General features: G+C 41.3%; 1 protein-coding gene across 5 annotated transcripts in view; it reads left to right on the forward strand.

Moving 5' to 3' along the window:
- Positions 1-17,941, forward strand: part of LOC135234316 (E3 ubiquitin-protein ligase RAD18-like) — a 54,957-nt gene that overhangs the window by 2,162 nt on the left and 34,854 nt on the right. For all 5 annotated transcript variants that reach the window (XR_010324069.1, XR_010324070.1, XM_064298793.1 and 2 more), the window contains 3 exons: positions 5,186-5,496; positions 6,097-6,196; positions 8,087-8,271. Coding sequence is in view for 3 of the 5 variants with exons in the window: in XM_064298793.1 (XP_064154863.1) it covers positions 5,186-5,496; positions 6,097-6,196; positions 8,087-8,271 (596 nt within the window). In the remaining 2 variants the exon portion in view is untranslated. The remainder of the gene's footprint in view (positions 1-5,185; positions 5,497-6,096; positions 6,197-8,086; positions 8,272-17,941) is intronic.

A 17,941-nucleotide genomic window follows, 5' to 3' on the forward strand; every position in this document is an offset into this window, starting at 1 on the left:
TAATGTTTATTTAGTACTGATGTTTATTTGGTAATTTGTTGTGGTTAAATCTATTCTTACATGTATTTCCAAACACATTGGCAATAAATGTAATTTCTGACTTAAAGAACAGGAGTGTCATTATGGCTCCAGAGAAGGTTCATGTATGGAATGAAAAGTCATCATGTTTTATTACGTTGAATAATTAATATTGTTTATTTTTTTGGTTGACTCCTATAGAAGGATTTTCCTATATGAACTGATTTCGGTAGATGGACAAACAAAGACATGTAGGAGCAGCTTATATTTCTGCGAATTAGCAAAAATAGTAAATTACATTTCTTTCAGTGTTATTGTCTAGGTAGTGCACCTAATGCAGTGAAAAATGAGCTGAACAGTGACATATTCAGTAACATAAACAAGGAGTATGATCGCCGAACAACAAAACCTGAATAGTGTAGCAAATTTGGTGCTCATTAGGCAATGGATCTAGTGACAGGCTTCTGACTTGCAGAACTGACTTGTTTATGAAAGGTACAATGGGAAAGCATTCTATACAGCACAGAAGCGCAAAATAGTGTGAGGGAGCAATCTTTTGTAATGTGCATTTATTTCATAAAGAGAGGTGCCCCATTTATTCTGCCTGCTGTGAAACTCTGGTCCTGGCAGATGTTTGTAGTTGAGACGCATGGGATCTGACTTTACTTCCTTATTGGACTCGAGCCTTGTTCCTCTGTAGTACCGGACATTGTGGTTTCATTGTCCTTCATGATATACAATTTGTTGTGCCCCATGATTCTGGATTGACATTGCGTGGAGGACTTTGTGTGCCTCGCGCTCCTGTAATTTCCTGCAGTGGAAATATCAGACAGAAGTGTGGCATCAGTTCAGCGGTGAAGTGCTTCATCACAGAGCTGCAGACTGCTGTGATTTTGAAAGAAGCATTCCCTGACTGTTTTCAGTTCCACACAATAGCTCAGAGAATTTTGCTCTGATTATAATGGCACGCATTTATTGTGCACACTTACCAAATGAGTTGGGTATTTCGTACTAAAGAAAGCAAACCCATTGGAATTCTGCATTAAAACTGTATTTTAATACTCGCACCAGGGTTCCAGTGAGCCATTAGTATCGCTTTTCATATGCAACACAATATGGAAATTTGGTTAAAAACAAAATCCAAGTCCAAATGTATCTATGTGTCCTTGACATCTTGAGTAGGACCAGTTGTTTTGGAGGCTTTAACGCTGATTGTGAGCCTGTTGTACAAAATGACCGGGCAAGAAAATGTATCGAATGATTGCGTGGCAGTCTGGCCTTTTTACCACTTCCTGCTGCAGTCCCAGTGCTCATTGATATGGGCCGCCCGGTCGTTTAGTCTTCAGTGTGTTGACGCTTGTGTGTGTGGCAGCTGTCACCTCCCTGACCTCGCCCGCCTGCCAGGTCTAGGAGCAAGGACGGCCGGGATGCAATTAGAAGCCCCGCTTTAGGCCCGCTATCGACCTCCTCCTTCCGTCTGCTCGTCCCTAGATGATAGATGAGTGTGCCCTCTTTTACACCTTCTTCTGTTTCTAATCTAATATAGCTACTTTAACCTCTGCAGCGGTCTAAACCCATGATTATGCAAAGAGTGCATGTTCTTTTTGGATTCATTGCTTTTTTATATGCCCTTGTCCAGACCAATTTAAGTGGCTTTACATTTCTACATACTATCAACGTATACAGCTGTATGTTTTACCAAAGCAGTTTGTCTTTTATACAGGTGAGTCGTGTTTCTTTTACAAGGGAGTCATGGTCAGGTTGTTCAGGCCATGTACTAGCCCTAGTAGCGTCCGACCTCAGGTGAACCTGCAAACTCTGAGATACAAGCCCAGTTCACTGCACTGCTTCCCTATTTTCTTTTGGGGATTCTTACATGTACTCTGTTGGGTGTACTGTGTTTCTGTGTATTTGAGCCTTGTAATATGGAAAGTTGTGCTAAATGAGTTTTGAGCAGTTTTGGCTGCTATTATTTGGCATGTTGGAGTTTAGATTGGGGAGAAATAATGCAAGCCTGTGAATGAGGAAAAGCTAATATCCCTACATGGAAATGTATGGGGAACTGCACAGATGAAAGTTATCATTTTTTAAATGCATTTTTTTTACATTGCCTCCGCAACAGAGGTTATGTAATGACATCCATCATCTGTCCATCTGTGACACATATCTGGAAAAACCATGAACGGATTGCCATGAAATTTCCCGTGTGCCTTCATATTCCCTAGAGGAAGTGACCTTTTGATTTTGGTGTCCCCATGACCTTTCCTCTAGTGCCACCATCAGTCCAAACTTTCAGACGTTTGTTGTGCACATTCATGCGAGGGGAGATTACTGTGCCTTGTTTGACGTCTGTACTCTACTGAGTGCATTCTTTCTAGTTTTAATATTAAATTCAGCTTGACATCAGTTTTCATTTCCTTTTTTTATTCTTGTTTTGAGCTCTTCAAACCTTGTATGGTCTTAAAGTTTTCTTATGATCTCAGCAATACCCCGGCGAGACATTTCTGAGATGTTGCATATGTGACTTGTAGCGGACCTTGGTATCTATTTGTAATTTCCCTTTTTCTCACGTCACTGAAAGGTGGATTGCCGTTTCTTCACACGGCAGTACCCGTTATGTCGACCATTAAGGTGTCTCATCTATCAGTGTTGGACACTGGATTGCGGTGTGAGACCATGTAATATGTTTCTGTTAGGCTGCAGTCCTCATCTGTTAGTGACAGGTTTGCTGTGATATTGTATAAACTTTTGAAATACTTGTCTGCTAATATTGATCTCGATATGTGGTGGTGATGGCTGTTGCGCCATGCCCTGGGTCAGTGACTGGATTGATATGTGAAGAATTAATATTGCCAGGCTAATGGACTTTCTGACAGAAGCTCCGGGTGGTGGAGGATTAACCGTGCGCAGTGATTCTCTCGCACAGGGCAGCCTCCTGTCTGTCAATAGCCTCCAATTTGTTCTACCATTCAATGGCGGTATTGCCAAGGTGTGGCTAACAGCATCCAGTGATGTCAGTATGGTATTCAAATACAGCCATCAGTTTAGGAAGGCACTATTCAGATGTTATACTCAAACACACACTGGAAGATAAGCTTGCATGACTTGAGGGCTTCTGGAGATCATCCTGATTGGCCAGTGCCATCATACCTTTGCAACACCAGTCCTGGAGGGCTCTAGTGTCTGCAGCTGTCCTGGTTTCCTTTTTATTGATAGCCAATTTAAGCTTTGCAAATAAGGTGTTCCTAAAAATATTTATATAATGATAATAATTATAAAACAACTTTTTAGCCAATCAGTGACTTTAAGCATGTAAGTGCTGAATCATCAAATGCCAGTAGACACTGCTGCCCCCCAGGACTGAAACCTACCCACTTGTGCTTTGCATTGTGTAGTTGGTGCTGTTAAGTACCAAAATTGATTTGGATAAAGCCTTCTGTTGTTCTCTGCTAGAGCACAGAATAATACATCATCTAGGAAAATGGATTGAACTGCCACGTACTGTTTAAATCATTTTAGGCTACGGCAATCCCATGCTTTAGCAGAGAGCCATAAAATAGCTCTGACGTGGTAAGCATAATAAGCCTGTTCTGTCGGTAGGCAGTGAATCATTCTGCTGTCCAAATGATTAACTGTGAAATATGTGTTTTCCAGCTACAGTGATCTGCAGTGTGGACCTGTTGTTTTAATTGCTTGTAAGGTGATTCTCATTACACATAGCTGGACCTTTTCTGATGCATTTGCGATTTTCTTCAAATTGGTTGTCCTTGCCAACATGCTACTGATTCTCATTAAACAATAAGACGACCTTTAGCCTACGTTGTTTATATTCAGTTCACTTTCCAGCTTTCCAGCCAGTCATATGATGAGTTATGAGGCATGGGTGCATGGTTAACCTGTGTAAATGCACATATTAGCCTAATTCTCTTATGAATTTTTGTATTTTTCTCACCTATAACAATTGGCTGTAAATAAAACAGAACACAACTGTTACGTTTCATGTTTTAATTAGTGACTAAGTCTGAGTCTCTTCTGCTCTCTCAAAACATATTGGCAGAGGTGGACTTGCATCTTTACATATTCCTTCTGTTTATATTGGATTATTTAGGGCTTTCCTTTAACATGAGCTAATGTAACATTTCTGTAGTAGATCTGTCCATTTAAATAATCCCTGCTGCTTCTGTGAGTGTTTATTCTCTGCTCTGTCACCCTCCCTGTCATCTGTATGGTTGCCTTTGTTTATTCTCCTCTGTGTAAGCCTCAGCATCTGTCCTTGTCTGCCTGTCAATCTTTCCTTAACAACCCGTCTGTGACCGCAGTGTCCAGCTTATCGGGAAATCCACTTGGTGTTTTTCTTTCCATTTTTCCAGAACCGGGTAAATGGATGTGGAGCAAATCCACATTGCCTAATCTTTGTGGCTGTATAACAACCAGCCCTTAGGAGAGCAGAACAGCGGTGCCCTGGGCTCTAAATTTTAGAGTGCGCACTTCAAAAGGAGATGCACTCTCCCTGATAGCAACATATTTAGGACCTGTCGTGCCAGTGCCACTCAGAGACTGCTGGAGACAGTCGGTATCTGTTTATTTCTGCAGACAATTGCATAGTTCAACTTCTTCCAGTGAAAATCTTCCAAGTTCAATGATTTTATTTTTGTACATTTGAAACCTACTTTCCAAGGGTCCTTAAAACCATTAAATGTTTGATTTTGGATATAGAGCACCTGAATGTGCTTAATTTTCTTTTTGCAAATTCATTTTTTATGCTTTATGGCTGGCATTGGTGATATCCCAGTATTTGTATTCAAACAAATTTTGCATTGCAAATATTGGTGAAGCTCTGTCAGTGTGTGGAATAAGTAAAGGTTGCTTCACTGCATTTCAATGCTTCTGGGTGACAGAAAACGTTCTGCTCTCCACGGATATTCAGCTATTTTGTCAATCGGACACGTGGTTAGAGCCCTATGTTTTTGCAGTAGAATTGTTGTGCTACGGTACTACACTAAAATGTATTATTTGAGCATGAATTCACTGAAATCAAGGGTCTCAAGGGTTTAAATGGTTTAAGGTAATGCTATCAGTCTGTTGTACAGAAGGCAGAGCCAGCCTGCTGCGCAGTTGCATCTGCTTTTCCCTTTAATGATATGTACCACATATGTTTTTGTTTAAGGCAGCGGTTGTTGCGGTCGCCACCCATGTCCCCAAAGCCCCCATCTCCCTCTGCAGCGAAGAGGGTGGCTCTGAAGAGAGAAGGCACGCTCCTCAGTCACTTCCTGCGAAAGGAGCCCTCGCGTGAGGACCCCAGACCGCCACCGGCCCGCGAGGTGGAGGGAACCGCCGCGGCGGATGAACCGCGCGCGATCGACAGCGGCGCGGAACTGCCTCCGCCGCCGCCGGGGTCACCTGCCACCAGATCTTCATGTTCGCGGCCTGACCCAAGTTCCCTCCCCGCATCGAAGGAAGGGAGTCCAGTGGTGAAAGGTGATCCTTCCCTCCCCGTACCCTGCTAGGACAGCGAATGAGAATTTGTGCGACGGAACACTTTGCTTACTTTGTGGAAATTCTTTTAGCTTAGTATGGGAAAATGGAAGGCAATTAGGGAGTGTTATTTTCCCCTAAAGGTATTTAAAACAACTTTTGGCTCCCAGATTTATTATATTTTTAAAAATAGTAAATAGTGCAATAATAGTCCTTTTAAGGAAAAGAAAAAACCAACATATTTTGTTAATTTTCTTTTTGTGGGGTAATTCATTACTGTCTCTATTTTCTTTCATAATGTTTTCACTTTATCAACTTATTTATCTTTGGAGTTGATTTAATTTCTGTTTACACTGAATATGGCCAGCAAATTCATTTTCTGAACATCAGTAATGCTCACTGTGGAGAACACCTGTCCTGTCCAGCACCAGGATGGGACTGGCCTGGGTGCAGGCTTTTGTCCTAACCCTGCACTAAAACACCCAATTCACTTCCTTAACTTAACTTCCTTAACCTAAATTTGTTGAATTTTCGCACTGGGCTATGGAAACGATTTTAGGGGTTGCTATGACTACTGAAACCGTCTGTGCCGTTTGCTTTCAGTGGAGTGTCCCGTGTGCTTTGTGGGAATTTCCCAGCAGTTCATCAACAAGCACCTGGACGGCTGCCTGCGCAGGAATGAGAAAGAGGAGAGCCTGCGGAGGTACGGTACGGTTCGGCCGCGCCCGCCGGCGCTCGGCGAAACGCGCCGTTTGAAGCTTTTATGAGCCCTGTCGTTCGGGGACGCGGAGAGCGGCGGACCGTGACAGGCAGCCAGCGCCGGTCCGGCTCTGTCTGCGAGACACGGCGGGACGCGCTCCGTCGCCCTCCCGTGAGGAGCTCCGGTCCCGTCCCGTGCATTCCTGTCTGCGCCGTGGCAACTCGCCCAAAACGGGAAGGAGCGGTTTGCAATTTAAATTTTTGCCTGCCTGGACTAACAGTTCATTCCTGGGGCTGAAATCGGACTGCATGCAATGGGCAGGGCTTTATATTCTAGTTCAGAGCCTTCAGTTAGGATCTGTACTATATCGCGTGCAGACGTTTGTCTAGGTACTGTCTTAAGTAATAAAGAGGATGCTGAGGCTGTTGTTCTTCTTTAAATATATAATCTCAAGTGGGGTGCTGATGATGAGACCTATGTGACATGCCAACTAAGTCATGTCACAATCCTTGAACCTATGGATCATATACCTATTGAATATAACTGCACCCGTTTATGATCTAGACTGCAGCTTCAGAGAATAGCATGTGGCACTGTGTGGTTCCACCGTTGTTGCTCAGTCTAAGCCTGTGTGTCACCTTCACTCTTACCTAATTGGTCACGATTTTGGTTGTACGGTTGGTTACAGGCTTTGATTGGCCCTCTTCTTTCGTAGTGGCCCACATAAGGTAACTTGCCGTTGCTAAATTAAAAACACCCAGAAGCATCCATTTAGCTACCTACTAAATATTACTTGTGGAAAGTCACAGGCTTTAACATTACTCTCGATAAACAGTACTGCTCAATATTAAATTATTACTCCCTTTCTAACAGTGACAACCACTACCAACACAGGGTTAGGCCTAGCCAGCAGCAGCAATTAGACAGGAAACTGATGCCCTGTAATACGTGAAGCCACCTGAGATGTGTCAGAAGCATCACGCTGAGCTGTCGTTATGGCAGCAGAGGTGAGAGGTGTCCTGGATCTGACCCATCAGGCTAAAAGCATGTCTCTCCACACTGAAAATGGCCGAGTGCATTGGGCAGCTGCGTTGTGCTCTGCTAGGGGTGTCGCTTTTGCGTAGGATGCTGAGGCGAATCTGAATTGTGCCGATTCGCCCTTAAAGTGTGCTGCCAGATTGTCCTTTGCGCTGTCGTACCTAAGCGCTTCCCACAAGATGTGGCGTCAAGTGGTGCCATTTGCACAGAGTGGTTTGATCTTCTGTCTTTCCCTGGGCCTCCTGTGCCCTCCTATGACTGGTTGTTTTGTGCAAGCAAATGTTTTCATTCAGATTCTGATTCTTCTTCTGCTTATGGGACAATCAGATATTTGTGGATCAGTATTGAATTTGAAGATGGGGTCTTTTAAATAAGAATACTTAGAGCGTACATGTAAGTCCAGCAAACCCAGTCATTGCAAGGACTCTGATACTTGCAGTGTTTTTGATTTTTTTTTGTCCTGCCTTTTGCATTTTAGATTTTTTATTGTCTGACAAATGTAATATTTAAAAATGAGAAAGTATAAAAAATTAAATATGTAGCAAATACCAGGCAGTAAACTAATGTGTGCTCACTGGCTGGAGTGTCTAATGATTTGAAGTGCACTGAGAGGTATTAAGACAAAGCTTTTGTTTTTGGAATCATTTTCTTGCATTTTTCTGAGAAATTGTGATTTGTGAAATTATGAAAAATGTAGATATCATGATGTTCAAGTGCAAAAAATGTATTTTGGTTTTTAGGAACATCTGTCTTCTGAAATCAGAGCCTTGTAGTCCTATCCATCGGCGAGTGTTATGTAAGATTTGTTTCTGCTTCAATTAAATGAAGATTGATGGAACAGTCCTTTTTTCATAGCTCTCTTGGGAAGAGGAAGCCTTTGGCCAAGGTAGTGTACTCCCTGCTGTCTCTGCAAGAGCTGAAGAGGAGACTGAAGGATTTCCAGCTCTCTACCCAGGGCCCCCGGGACCAGCTGGAAAGGAGGCACCAGGAGTTTGTGCACATGTACAATGCACAGTGTGACTCCCTGAATCCCAAATCAGGTGTGTGGCCCTTCATTACTGTGATGTCACGGGGGGGAGGGGGGTTGGGGGTGGGGGGAAGGGGGGTTGGGGGTTGGGGGATGGATGTTGGGGGATGGGGTTTGAGCTGGGCTGTGGGATAACAGTACAAAAGTTCTTGCTTATGTTACTGTTAGTTCCATATTTCAGCGTATGACAGTCTGAAGCCAGTATTTCACAGAAAATACATTCAATAAACAAAGTGGTCTCGGGTCAGACATTTTGTGTTTGTAGTTATGTTCCTCCTAAGAGTTTAATTCCCTGAAGTTCTCATTGGTCTGATGCTCTTTGGTGAATCCCTCTTGGGTACCAAGTGCTTCAGATCCGCCTCAATCACTGTCCACTTCAATTTATGGTAAATCTACCATGTGTGATGCCCCTGGTCATGCCAAATGCGTTCCGCTGCCCTGTCCCAGACTGCGGAACGCTGGAGCGCTGAAATTAATTTAGTCCAAACCTCAAGGATATAATCTCTAGAGGAGCTTTCTGGTACACGGAACCTCAATCGATCCTCGTCCTTTATTTCCGTTCCCAGTCTCGGAGAAAATAAAATGCACGCATCTGCTGTTGCGCTTGAAGATCACGGGGGATTTCCTGCCTTCTTGTTTATTTAAGCTTTATTTTGCCGGGAAGGTCCCATTGCCTTAAACAGTCACTCAAGGGTGACCTGGCCAAGAGTGCAACAGCATATAAATACACGGACTAGGTTGTTAAATGACATAATTGCTGTATATTTGCTCACTGTTTAATATACCCCCCCTACCCCCCCAAACCACTTATTCATTTCCACAAGGAATGATTAAAATCAGTGCTATTCCCCATCCATGTATGGGGAAGTGATTTAAAGTAAGAGGCAGGCATTTTAACACTCAGGGTCACAATTGATGTACTCTGAGATTTATAGGCGTTAGTGTTATAGACTCATGAAACTGTGTAGGGAAAGAACTTTACACCAAAAAGGGAAGCATATTGGATCAGTTGGTTACAAACTATCAATGGATAGTTAATGTAGGCTGTTTTTTGTAAATCTTATTGATGTATTGTGATCCAGGTTAGGTTGTTGTACTTGTGAGTGTGCATGTAGGCCCTGCCCATTTTGACTTGGCATGGCAATCAGAAAAAACCTGCAGATGCAATGAACTCATTGCTTCGAGAGTGCAATAGCAGTGCATCATTCTGGGTTTAAACCTGCAGCCTCGTCTCCCAGCTCAGGCCACGCTACAGTCCCTTTAATTGTGGTTGGTCCAGTGTAATTCCGTTTCAGAAGCTTTTTTTCCCGAGCTGTGATGAATACCACAGTGCAGTTCATCAGAAAAGCTGTCTGCTGGCATTTTATTTATTGAGCTGTACATCAGGCCTTACAAATCACATTCCTTAAAATTGAACAAATGTGCTCTTAATTTGACATTTTTATGTCTGCTTTGATAATTTATCCCTTTCATCATTTAATTATTGTACCATTATGTTTTAAGCTTTGAAGTGTTTGTCTGAGTGTCTGTGGTGGTACTCTTTAGTATTTGCATAGTGAATGAAGTTGTTTTCAGAGATCTCAGTGTAAGTGTGCGCTGGGGATGGCAATTTTAATTGAATTAAATTGTGTTGTTTCTCATACGTGTAATTTACAGCAGCATTTCATGTGCACAAAGGATGGTGTCATGCATACAAACACCACATCAGCACCAACATTTGAATGGATTTACTAAAAGTAAACTTGTAGGTTAACTTTTAAAAGTCATTCATTCAAAAATTGAGGAGTTCTTGTGCACCTTTAGTATGATTTTCGAGTGATTTTCTTCCCAAAACAGGATTGTAAATTTAGTCTCTGTGCGTTTTTAATTTTATTTATTTATTTATTTATTTATTTATTTTTAAATATACCTTGGCGAGGTCTAGGGCAGGCAATATAAATCGTGTTTGAGGTGGAGGAAATTGGCTCCTATCTGAAGATCATCATCCTGGAAATGAGCACTGAAGACGAGATTGGATCGAATACGCTGGCCCATAAAGCTTGTGTTCTCCTGAAGCAATCCATGATCTCTATTCTTGGACGATTTCGATGGTGGACCATCTAATAAAATTACTGCTGAGTGGCAGTACAAGGCACAAGGCTGTTTCAGCCTCCTATGAGTGCTTATTAGGGCTAGCAACTGGTCCAGAAACTTAAATCTCAATATTACGTTCCAAAGAATGACAGCAACTCAATTATATTTAAATATTTATTGCAGAAACTACTATATATGATTATGGTTTTGTCATAAAACGTATAGGATACATTCCTGGCGCCCAATCACAATTTAAAAATAAATAAATAAATTCAACCCTGATTGGCTCTGTCCCAATGGGAAAAAAAACTGGGTCTTCGGGCTTTTCCAGTGACACTGTGCTGGTGATGGAGCCCGAGTCGGTGCTGGGCCAAGGACCCTGCAAATCCTTTGGCCTGTGTTTCCACGGCTTTGAGAGTCGGACGATTACACAACCAGATGTGAGAGTTCCCTAGCGGGAAATAGAGATTTTAGCATCCCCAGCTGAGTGATGGTCACACTCCTTGACCGATGTTTCATGATTTTATTGAAATCCGCTATGCACTGTAAACATAAAACGGCAAAGAACAGTAAATTTACTTTCCATCAGCAGAATACATCATCGTATAATTGATAGCCAGTGTTTAGTGTATGCATTATAATTTACATACCGTATAGGCCAAAAGTAGTATGCCACATGTGGATTTAAAAAAGAATTCCATTCCATTAATGCCTTTATTGAATATCAGACTAATTTCTACCAACAATAATTCACACAGAAGAGTTTTACTTCAAAAAATAATCTTGTACATTGCTTTCTTCAAAATAGCCTCCTGTGGCTTTTAATTATTGCTAAACAAACTCTTGGCAGTATATCCAATGATTTTGCTGAGTAAGTTGCAGGTAAGTCATTCTCTGCCTTCTGTAGGTTGGAAAATATTTGTTTCTCATTGGCAGAGCCCGGTCTTTGCACACTGTGTTCTAGTTTGTCCCACACCAGTTCTATGGGGGCGACTGTTGTGGTGAGGCCAAGTCATGTTCTACAACACTCCCTGTTGTTCTATTTTGGAATGTAATTTTGGCAAATTTTAGATGAGTGTTTAGGATCATCCTGTATAAGACAAAAGGCCTGATGGGAATGCATGTCTCTGAAGAACAGAATAGTTATCTCATTTTTTCATGAGTTTTCTCACTTGCACATGATATCTGTGTTTCTCTCTGCCGAAACAACCCACACCATGATTCTCCACCACCGCCTTTAACTGTAGCTGTTACACACTGTTCCCTGAGACGTTCACATGTTGAACATACTCGTCTGTTGGTTACAACTAATTCAAACTTGGACTCAGCATTTTCCCCATCTTTCTCAGTGCAGTGTGCTTGGCCCGGTGGAGTCTAGTTAGCAGCACGTAGAAAGGGCTTTTTCACAGAAGCACATTGTTTTACTCTGTACGATCGTTGCTGCTGTATTCAGGGAAACTGGGTTTTCTAGTACCAATATTTTATCAACATTGTCTGCTAAAGTTGGATAATGATGCCAATAGCTGTGATATAATTGTTTTTGTGTCCGGTGATGTGAAGGGTCCCATGGTGCATTGCAAATATAGGATACTGTCTGTTCTTGGGACCCCTTGGGAACAGCTAAAGATAACTGTGCACTCAAAAAAAGAGATATTTTCACTGAGGAACAAAGATAAAAGAATAGGTCAATATTGGCTTTGTACAAAAAAATATACCAGATGACTTGGTTTTTCTCGACTTCTTCCTTTTAGTTGTGGTGCAGTTTTATGGTTTCTTTTGCTAGACACACAAAATATTTGTCTTCTGCATCTGTTATTAACTTTCTTTTTGGTTTTATGTTAACATTACCACCCATCAGCTGGGCCCTGAACACTGCAACAGGAGATCATAAGCTTCTTTGCAGTTTCTTGTTTTGAATAACCTTCCCAAAAAGGACAGGGTGGATCTGTATCCTGTGCTTATTAACGTTGATATCCGTGAGACACGTCGTATGTAAAACATTCCTCATCGCTAGCTAGGTTAGAGCTGGTTAGAACAGTAACACAACCAATCAAAACAGAAGAGAGCAACATAAACTAGGCTTTGCCATCCTATAGTTAAACCTGAAGATCATTCAATGTGTTATACACTGAGCTACAGTACACTACCAGTACACTCTATAGTAGGCCAAAACTCCAGAAATCACTCTTAAATAAAGAAAGTCTTTGATTCTACATGTCTATGCTTGAATGCTGTTTAATTGTTGCTAGCTAACAGCATGCGTGCCTACTGATCCACCGCATTCTGTGACAAGTTCCAGGAGAAAATGGCCACTGCAAATACTAAAAACCCGTGGGCTTCAGAATTAAAACGCATTTCTTGTAGGTCTCCATTTTTGAGAAAGTAAAAAATTTGCTTTCTCCACATCGAGAGAAATGCAATGCTTAGGTATTTTCAACTTTGCTTGCCTTGCCCACACAAAAGTGGCAAGTGTGTCATTTACATATTACCTGTAGAAAAGATTTCACTGGACTTAAGGTTTTTGTTACGTAACTAATACCCAGTTATCCCTGCCCACTGAAAACCTGGTGTTTAGCCAAGGGGGAAAGCAAGCCAATTTTTGCAAGAATCATTTCTTGACCATTTGTGAATGCTAAAAAGTATTAAAACAACACATCATCTAAGAATTCACAGATTTAAGTTCCCTGGACCTTTAAAGTAAATATGATTTCAGTCTATTTAAAAACCCTCCACCTCCCTTCTACCCTTCTGCCCCCCGCTTTGTTTAATTTATTAAAGCCAAAAGGAGGCAAATTTGAGAAGTCGTATCTAGACGACTTCTAGAAGTATCTAGAAGATTATTGTTGGCATTGTGGATAGAAATTGGATAAAAATGTTTGTACGTTGGTCAGCTATTCAATACAAATTAACCTAATTCTCTACCTGATTTTTTTTTTTTTTACTCTACATGCACACATACTCGATTATAAAACACTGTAATCAATATGAACATATGACAAGACAGAAAACAGAAAACTGCATTTTAATGATGAGGTGTGAGCTGCTGCGGAGTTCGGCTTAGCTGTGTCAATGCTAGCGGAACACATATTGGTTTAGTTAGTCATAAAACAGAGACTCCACGTTGTACGATATTAATGGCAATGAACAACACGTTCATACCTTGTTCTCTCCAAAAGGTGATAAAATAGTACAAGTTTTCATTTTTGTTGGCATTATCCTTTGCATTCTAACTTACCTTCTGTAAAACTGTGAGACTGCTTGTCTTTTTCACAACGGCCTCCTTGAAATACACTAAATGTCACTACACCTGACATCCAACATCTCATCCAAAATGACTTGGCTGCTATAATAACCTCCACTCTTATGGGAAGGCTTTAAACTGCATGTTGGAGCATTGCTGCAGGGATTTGCTTCCATTCAGCCAGAAGAGTATTAGTGAGGTCAGGCACTGATTGGGCGATTAGGCCTGGCTCGCAGTTGGCTTTCCAGTTGATCCCAAAGGTGTTGGATGGATTTGAGGTCAGGGCTCTGTGCAGGCCAGTCAATTATTCCACACCGTTCTCAACAAAACCATTTCTGTATGGACCTCCCTGTGTGCCTGGGGGCATTGTCATACTGAAACAGGAAAGGGCCTTCCCCAAACTGCCGGGGAAGCACAGAATTGCCTAGAATATGATTGTATACTGTTGCTATAAGATTTACCTTCAATGGAATCAAGGGGCCTAGTGCAAACCATGAGAACAGCCCCAGACCAAGGGGTGTCCAGATACTTTTGGTCATATAGTATTTCAAGATAAAGGCTTGTCTCTGCATTAGACATAAATAATGAAAACTAACCTTTCCAAGACAGCAGTACAAATACAAATGTGTGCAAATTACTCATGAATACAAAAAAGTCAGTCAAAGGGTCATTTACTGAAATTGAGAAACAACTGGCATAACAACCATGGCGAATCAGGTTCTTTGTTTTCAAGTTTTACAGGCTGAGTTCCTGAGTTACAGTTTTGCAATTAATTTGCACCCTGAGCCGACCAGAGGAGGATGGGTTTCCCCCTTGAGCCTGGTTCCTTCCAAGGTTTCTTCCCATCTGCCACAGGGAGTTTTTCCTTGCCACTGTTGCCTTAGGCTTGCTCCTGTGGGGGTTTAGGCCAGGGTTGTCTGTAAATCGTATTGTGACAACTGCTGTAAAATACACTATACAAATAAAATTTGATTGATTGAATTTAGCAAATTTATCCCAAACTGATTGCTGCTCCCATTATATATCAGTGGCTGCTCCCAATGCTTCGGGTTTTTTTTAAAATGGTGGTTGATCTCAGACGACATTACCTTGTACCTCGGCTCCGACATCATGGGTTTCATAGTTCCAGACCAGCAGGTTTACGGAGCCAGTTTAGCTCCGAAAAAACTAGTTTTTTTGTGGTGGAAATGCTCAGAACGGTATGAGATTTGGGTTGGAATCTCCAGCACCAGCACAATGTCCACTTCAGAAGCTGGAGGTGATGTTTAAAATGCAGAACATGACGATTTTCTGCTCGTACTTAGGATATAAGAACTTTTAATTGTTAATTTTAATTTTTACTCTATTTTAGGAACATTTGAATTTTGAATTGAAATCTGACTGCATTAGTGCTTATGGTCCAGGGATGGGAAGCCTCACTCCTGCAGGGTAATGCCTGTTTCAGGATTTCATACGTACTTAGTCATACATACGTATTTATTGAGTTTGATAAATCAGTTATGTGATCAGACATTTTAGCTAGATTTATCGATAATCTCATAAATGACAGTTGAAGACTTCTTGTGTCTTTAGTGTGGTCTCTAAATGAACTGGCATTGGAGTATATAGCAATAGCAGTAATTAGCGTATTGAATAGGGCTAATTGGTGGAAACGAGAGCCAGAAACAGATACAGCCCTCTAGCAACGGCTTTCCCCTGCTGACATTATTTTTCAATCTTTGTTTAACCAAGCACTCTCTTGAGGTTGAGGACCTGTGTGAGGGACCTGGCAAGTAGTTCAGTAAGGAAATGCCTTACATTTCAGCTGGTACCCAGGCCAGTCACAAGACCAAATGACACGGAGACGACAATATTTTATCAAAAATATTTTTGTCTGCTGAAGTTGGATAATGATGCCAATAGCTGTGATATGTGTTTTGGTGTCCAGGGATGTGAAGTGTCCCATGGTGCATTGTAAATGTAAGATACTTTATGTTCTTGGGACCCCTTAGGAACAGCTAAAGATAACAATGACTGTGCACACAGTATAACTCAGAGATCTTTTCACAGAGGAACAAAGATAAAAGAATAGGTCAATATTAGCTTTGTACAGAAAAAATATACCAGATGACAATCACTCGGCAAAAGGTCTCTGTCAGCATCAGCTGTCACTCCGATTCATTGCAAATTCATTAATTTGGATGAAAGTGCTTGCTCTTCTTGTTCCCTTGTTTTTTTCAGTTTGACCGAGCACACTGGAGAGCTTAGCAGTTAGTATGGAATTTGACTCTGAAAGGCCTGTGTTTCTCTTCCTGTGTCAGCTTGTGAAAGGGAAGAGGATTGCTAGAGAGTGTTATTCCCCCGGTGTGGAAAAAGGTAGCTGGGGGACCTGTGGGAATGTATCTGCTGATCTGGTGCAGCACAGAGCATTAGTAATAGAATAACTCTGTCAGAAACAGTATCATATGACTTTTCCACAATTCGCAAATTGTTTGTTGTTTGCTTCAGGAATTTTCCGAGGGTATGGCCCTCTGTGTTTTGCGTAACCAAGCTGTCAGTTGTATTTGGAAAGGGAGATGATTCGCAGGCATGAAGCCTAGTCCTTTAGTTTGACACATCAGGTGTCAGAATTTTGGAATGTGCACATTCTGTTAAGCAGTTTCACTTTTCCTGCAAAGGCTCAGGGGTCTGTGAGCAGGAGTAAATTTGACAACTGCGTCTGGCGTTTGGGAATCTTAGAACAACAATGGCTCAGTTCCTTGAATTAGTGGAAAAGTCTTCATTTCAAAAGTGAGCACAGCCAATGTTAAAAAATATTTAGTTTTTTTAAAATATAGTAGGAAACTGATGTGGAGATGGTCTTGCCCAAACATTTCATAGCCTTAGTTAGTGGTTTCTCCTAAATAGTTTGCTCCCCTGTCGTTTGCATATGTCCCCATGTTATGGTTTGGGCCAACTACTTGACTTTTGTATGCCAGGACATGAATTAAATGGTGGCTATGCAGCCATTGCCCTGGTTTTGGCCTTAAAACCCTTGTAAAAATAACTCCCCATGTGTGTCTTATAACGGCTATGGTGCCTCCAGGAGGAACACCTGCTCATTTTTTCCACTCCATATCAAGATGGAGCTGTTGGTGCTGATTTCCCATTGTATTTCCATCCCCTCACTCAGCGACGTTGCGCTTTTGATAGCTGGCTTGCCCACCCTCGCTTCTACCCTCGCTTTTATGCTCGTAACACACTCAAGCATTCACATCAGCCGCATGCCTGCTGTGTGTAGCTCCGTTGGCCTAACGGAAATAAAGGAGTCCTTGAGCTATGCTTTCCAAATCCTATTTAATTATTATTTAAATCCTAATTTATTTTACTGAATAGCTAAATAGCTATATTTAATAAGGTTTGTCATAAACACAATAACTGTATTTTTAGCATTTCATGAGTTCCTAATTATTTTTATTTTTAGGAGAATTGACTTTAATGGAATTGCTTTTGCCGCTTGAATAATTTGGTTTTCTGTTTTGTTTCTAGAGGGACAGTTACTAGCATGGAAATACAATTTATTCATTTATTTTTATTTCAGTCGTAAAAACACTTGGATAATGGAGGATTCCATTTTCTTCAGGTTTCTAAGGTTGACTGGCATATGTGTGACATTTTACAATAAAATTGCTATCACTGATAGGTGAGCATGTACTGAGCATTTTATGTGAGGACAAAGATGTGTAAACTATTCAAATGAACCTCTGTAAAATTGGTTTTTGTTCTCTTCCCACAGTAAACGTGTTGATAATATATTGGAAGCAGTCATTCCAACGGTTGCCAGATTTAAAGCTCTCTAAAATTATTTGCTTCAAGCTGTTGATTTGTGGGTTTTCATTCCTCTCACAGCATGACATTTGCTGATTTGCAAATGTAAAATTGTCACTGAAAACTTAAGCTTTAAATTTACCTAAACACCACTTTTCCATCACATTATGCACTCCATATTATACACTAGGTCAGATTGTGAAAAAACCTCTCTGCATTGCTTGGTTTCTCTGAAATCTCAGTACAGCAGCTTTATTTGTACAGTGGTTATGATTCCAGTATTTTCCCTTCAGAGTGAAATGAAGCAAAGCCTGCTCTCTCCTTCAAAGCTGAAACAAACCCTTCGTGATTATGAAATCCTTCTGGAAACTTGTTTATATCTTTGGTGCTTTAGGAATAAGTCAAGATTGCAGTTTGCAGTTCTCTGAATCTCAAATCGCCATTGCATGCCTTTTGGCACGATATCACAAAGCTTAATGAATTGCCTTTTGAATATTCTGTTTTCTTGAGAGGAAAAAATAAGGCCATTCCACATTGTGCGGCTCCCTCAGCTCCTGGATACGGCGGAGCTGGATACTGAACA

The sequence above is a fragment of the Anguilla rostrata genome, chromosome 11 (genome assembly GCF_018555375.3).
Source record: "Anguilla rostrata isolate EN2019 chromosome 11, ASM1855537v3, whole genome shotgun sequence".
NCBI lineage: Eukaryota > Metazoa > Chordata > Actinopteri > Anguilliformes > Anguillidae > Anguilla > Anguilla rostrata.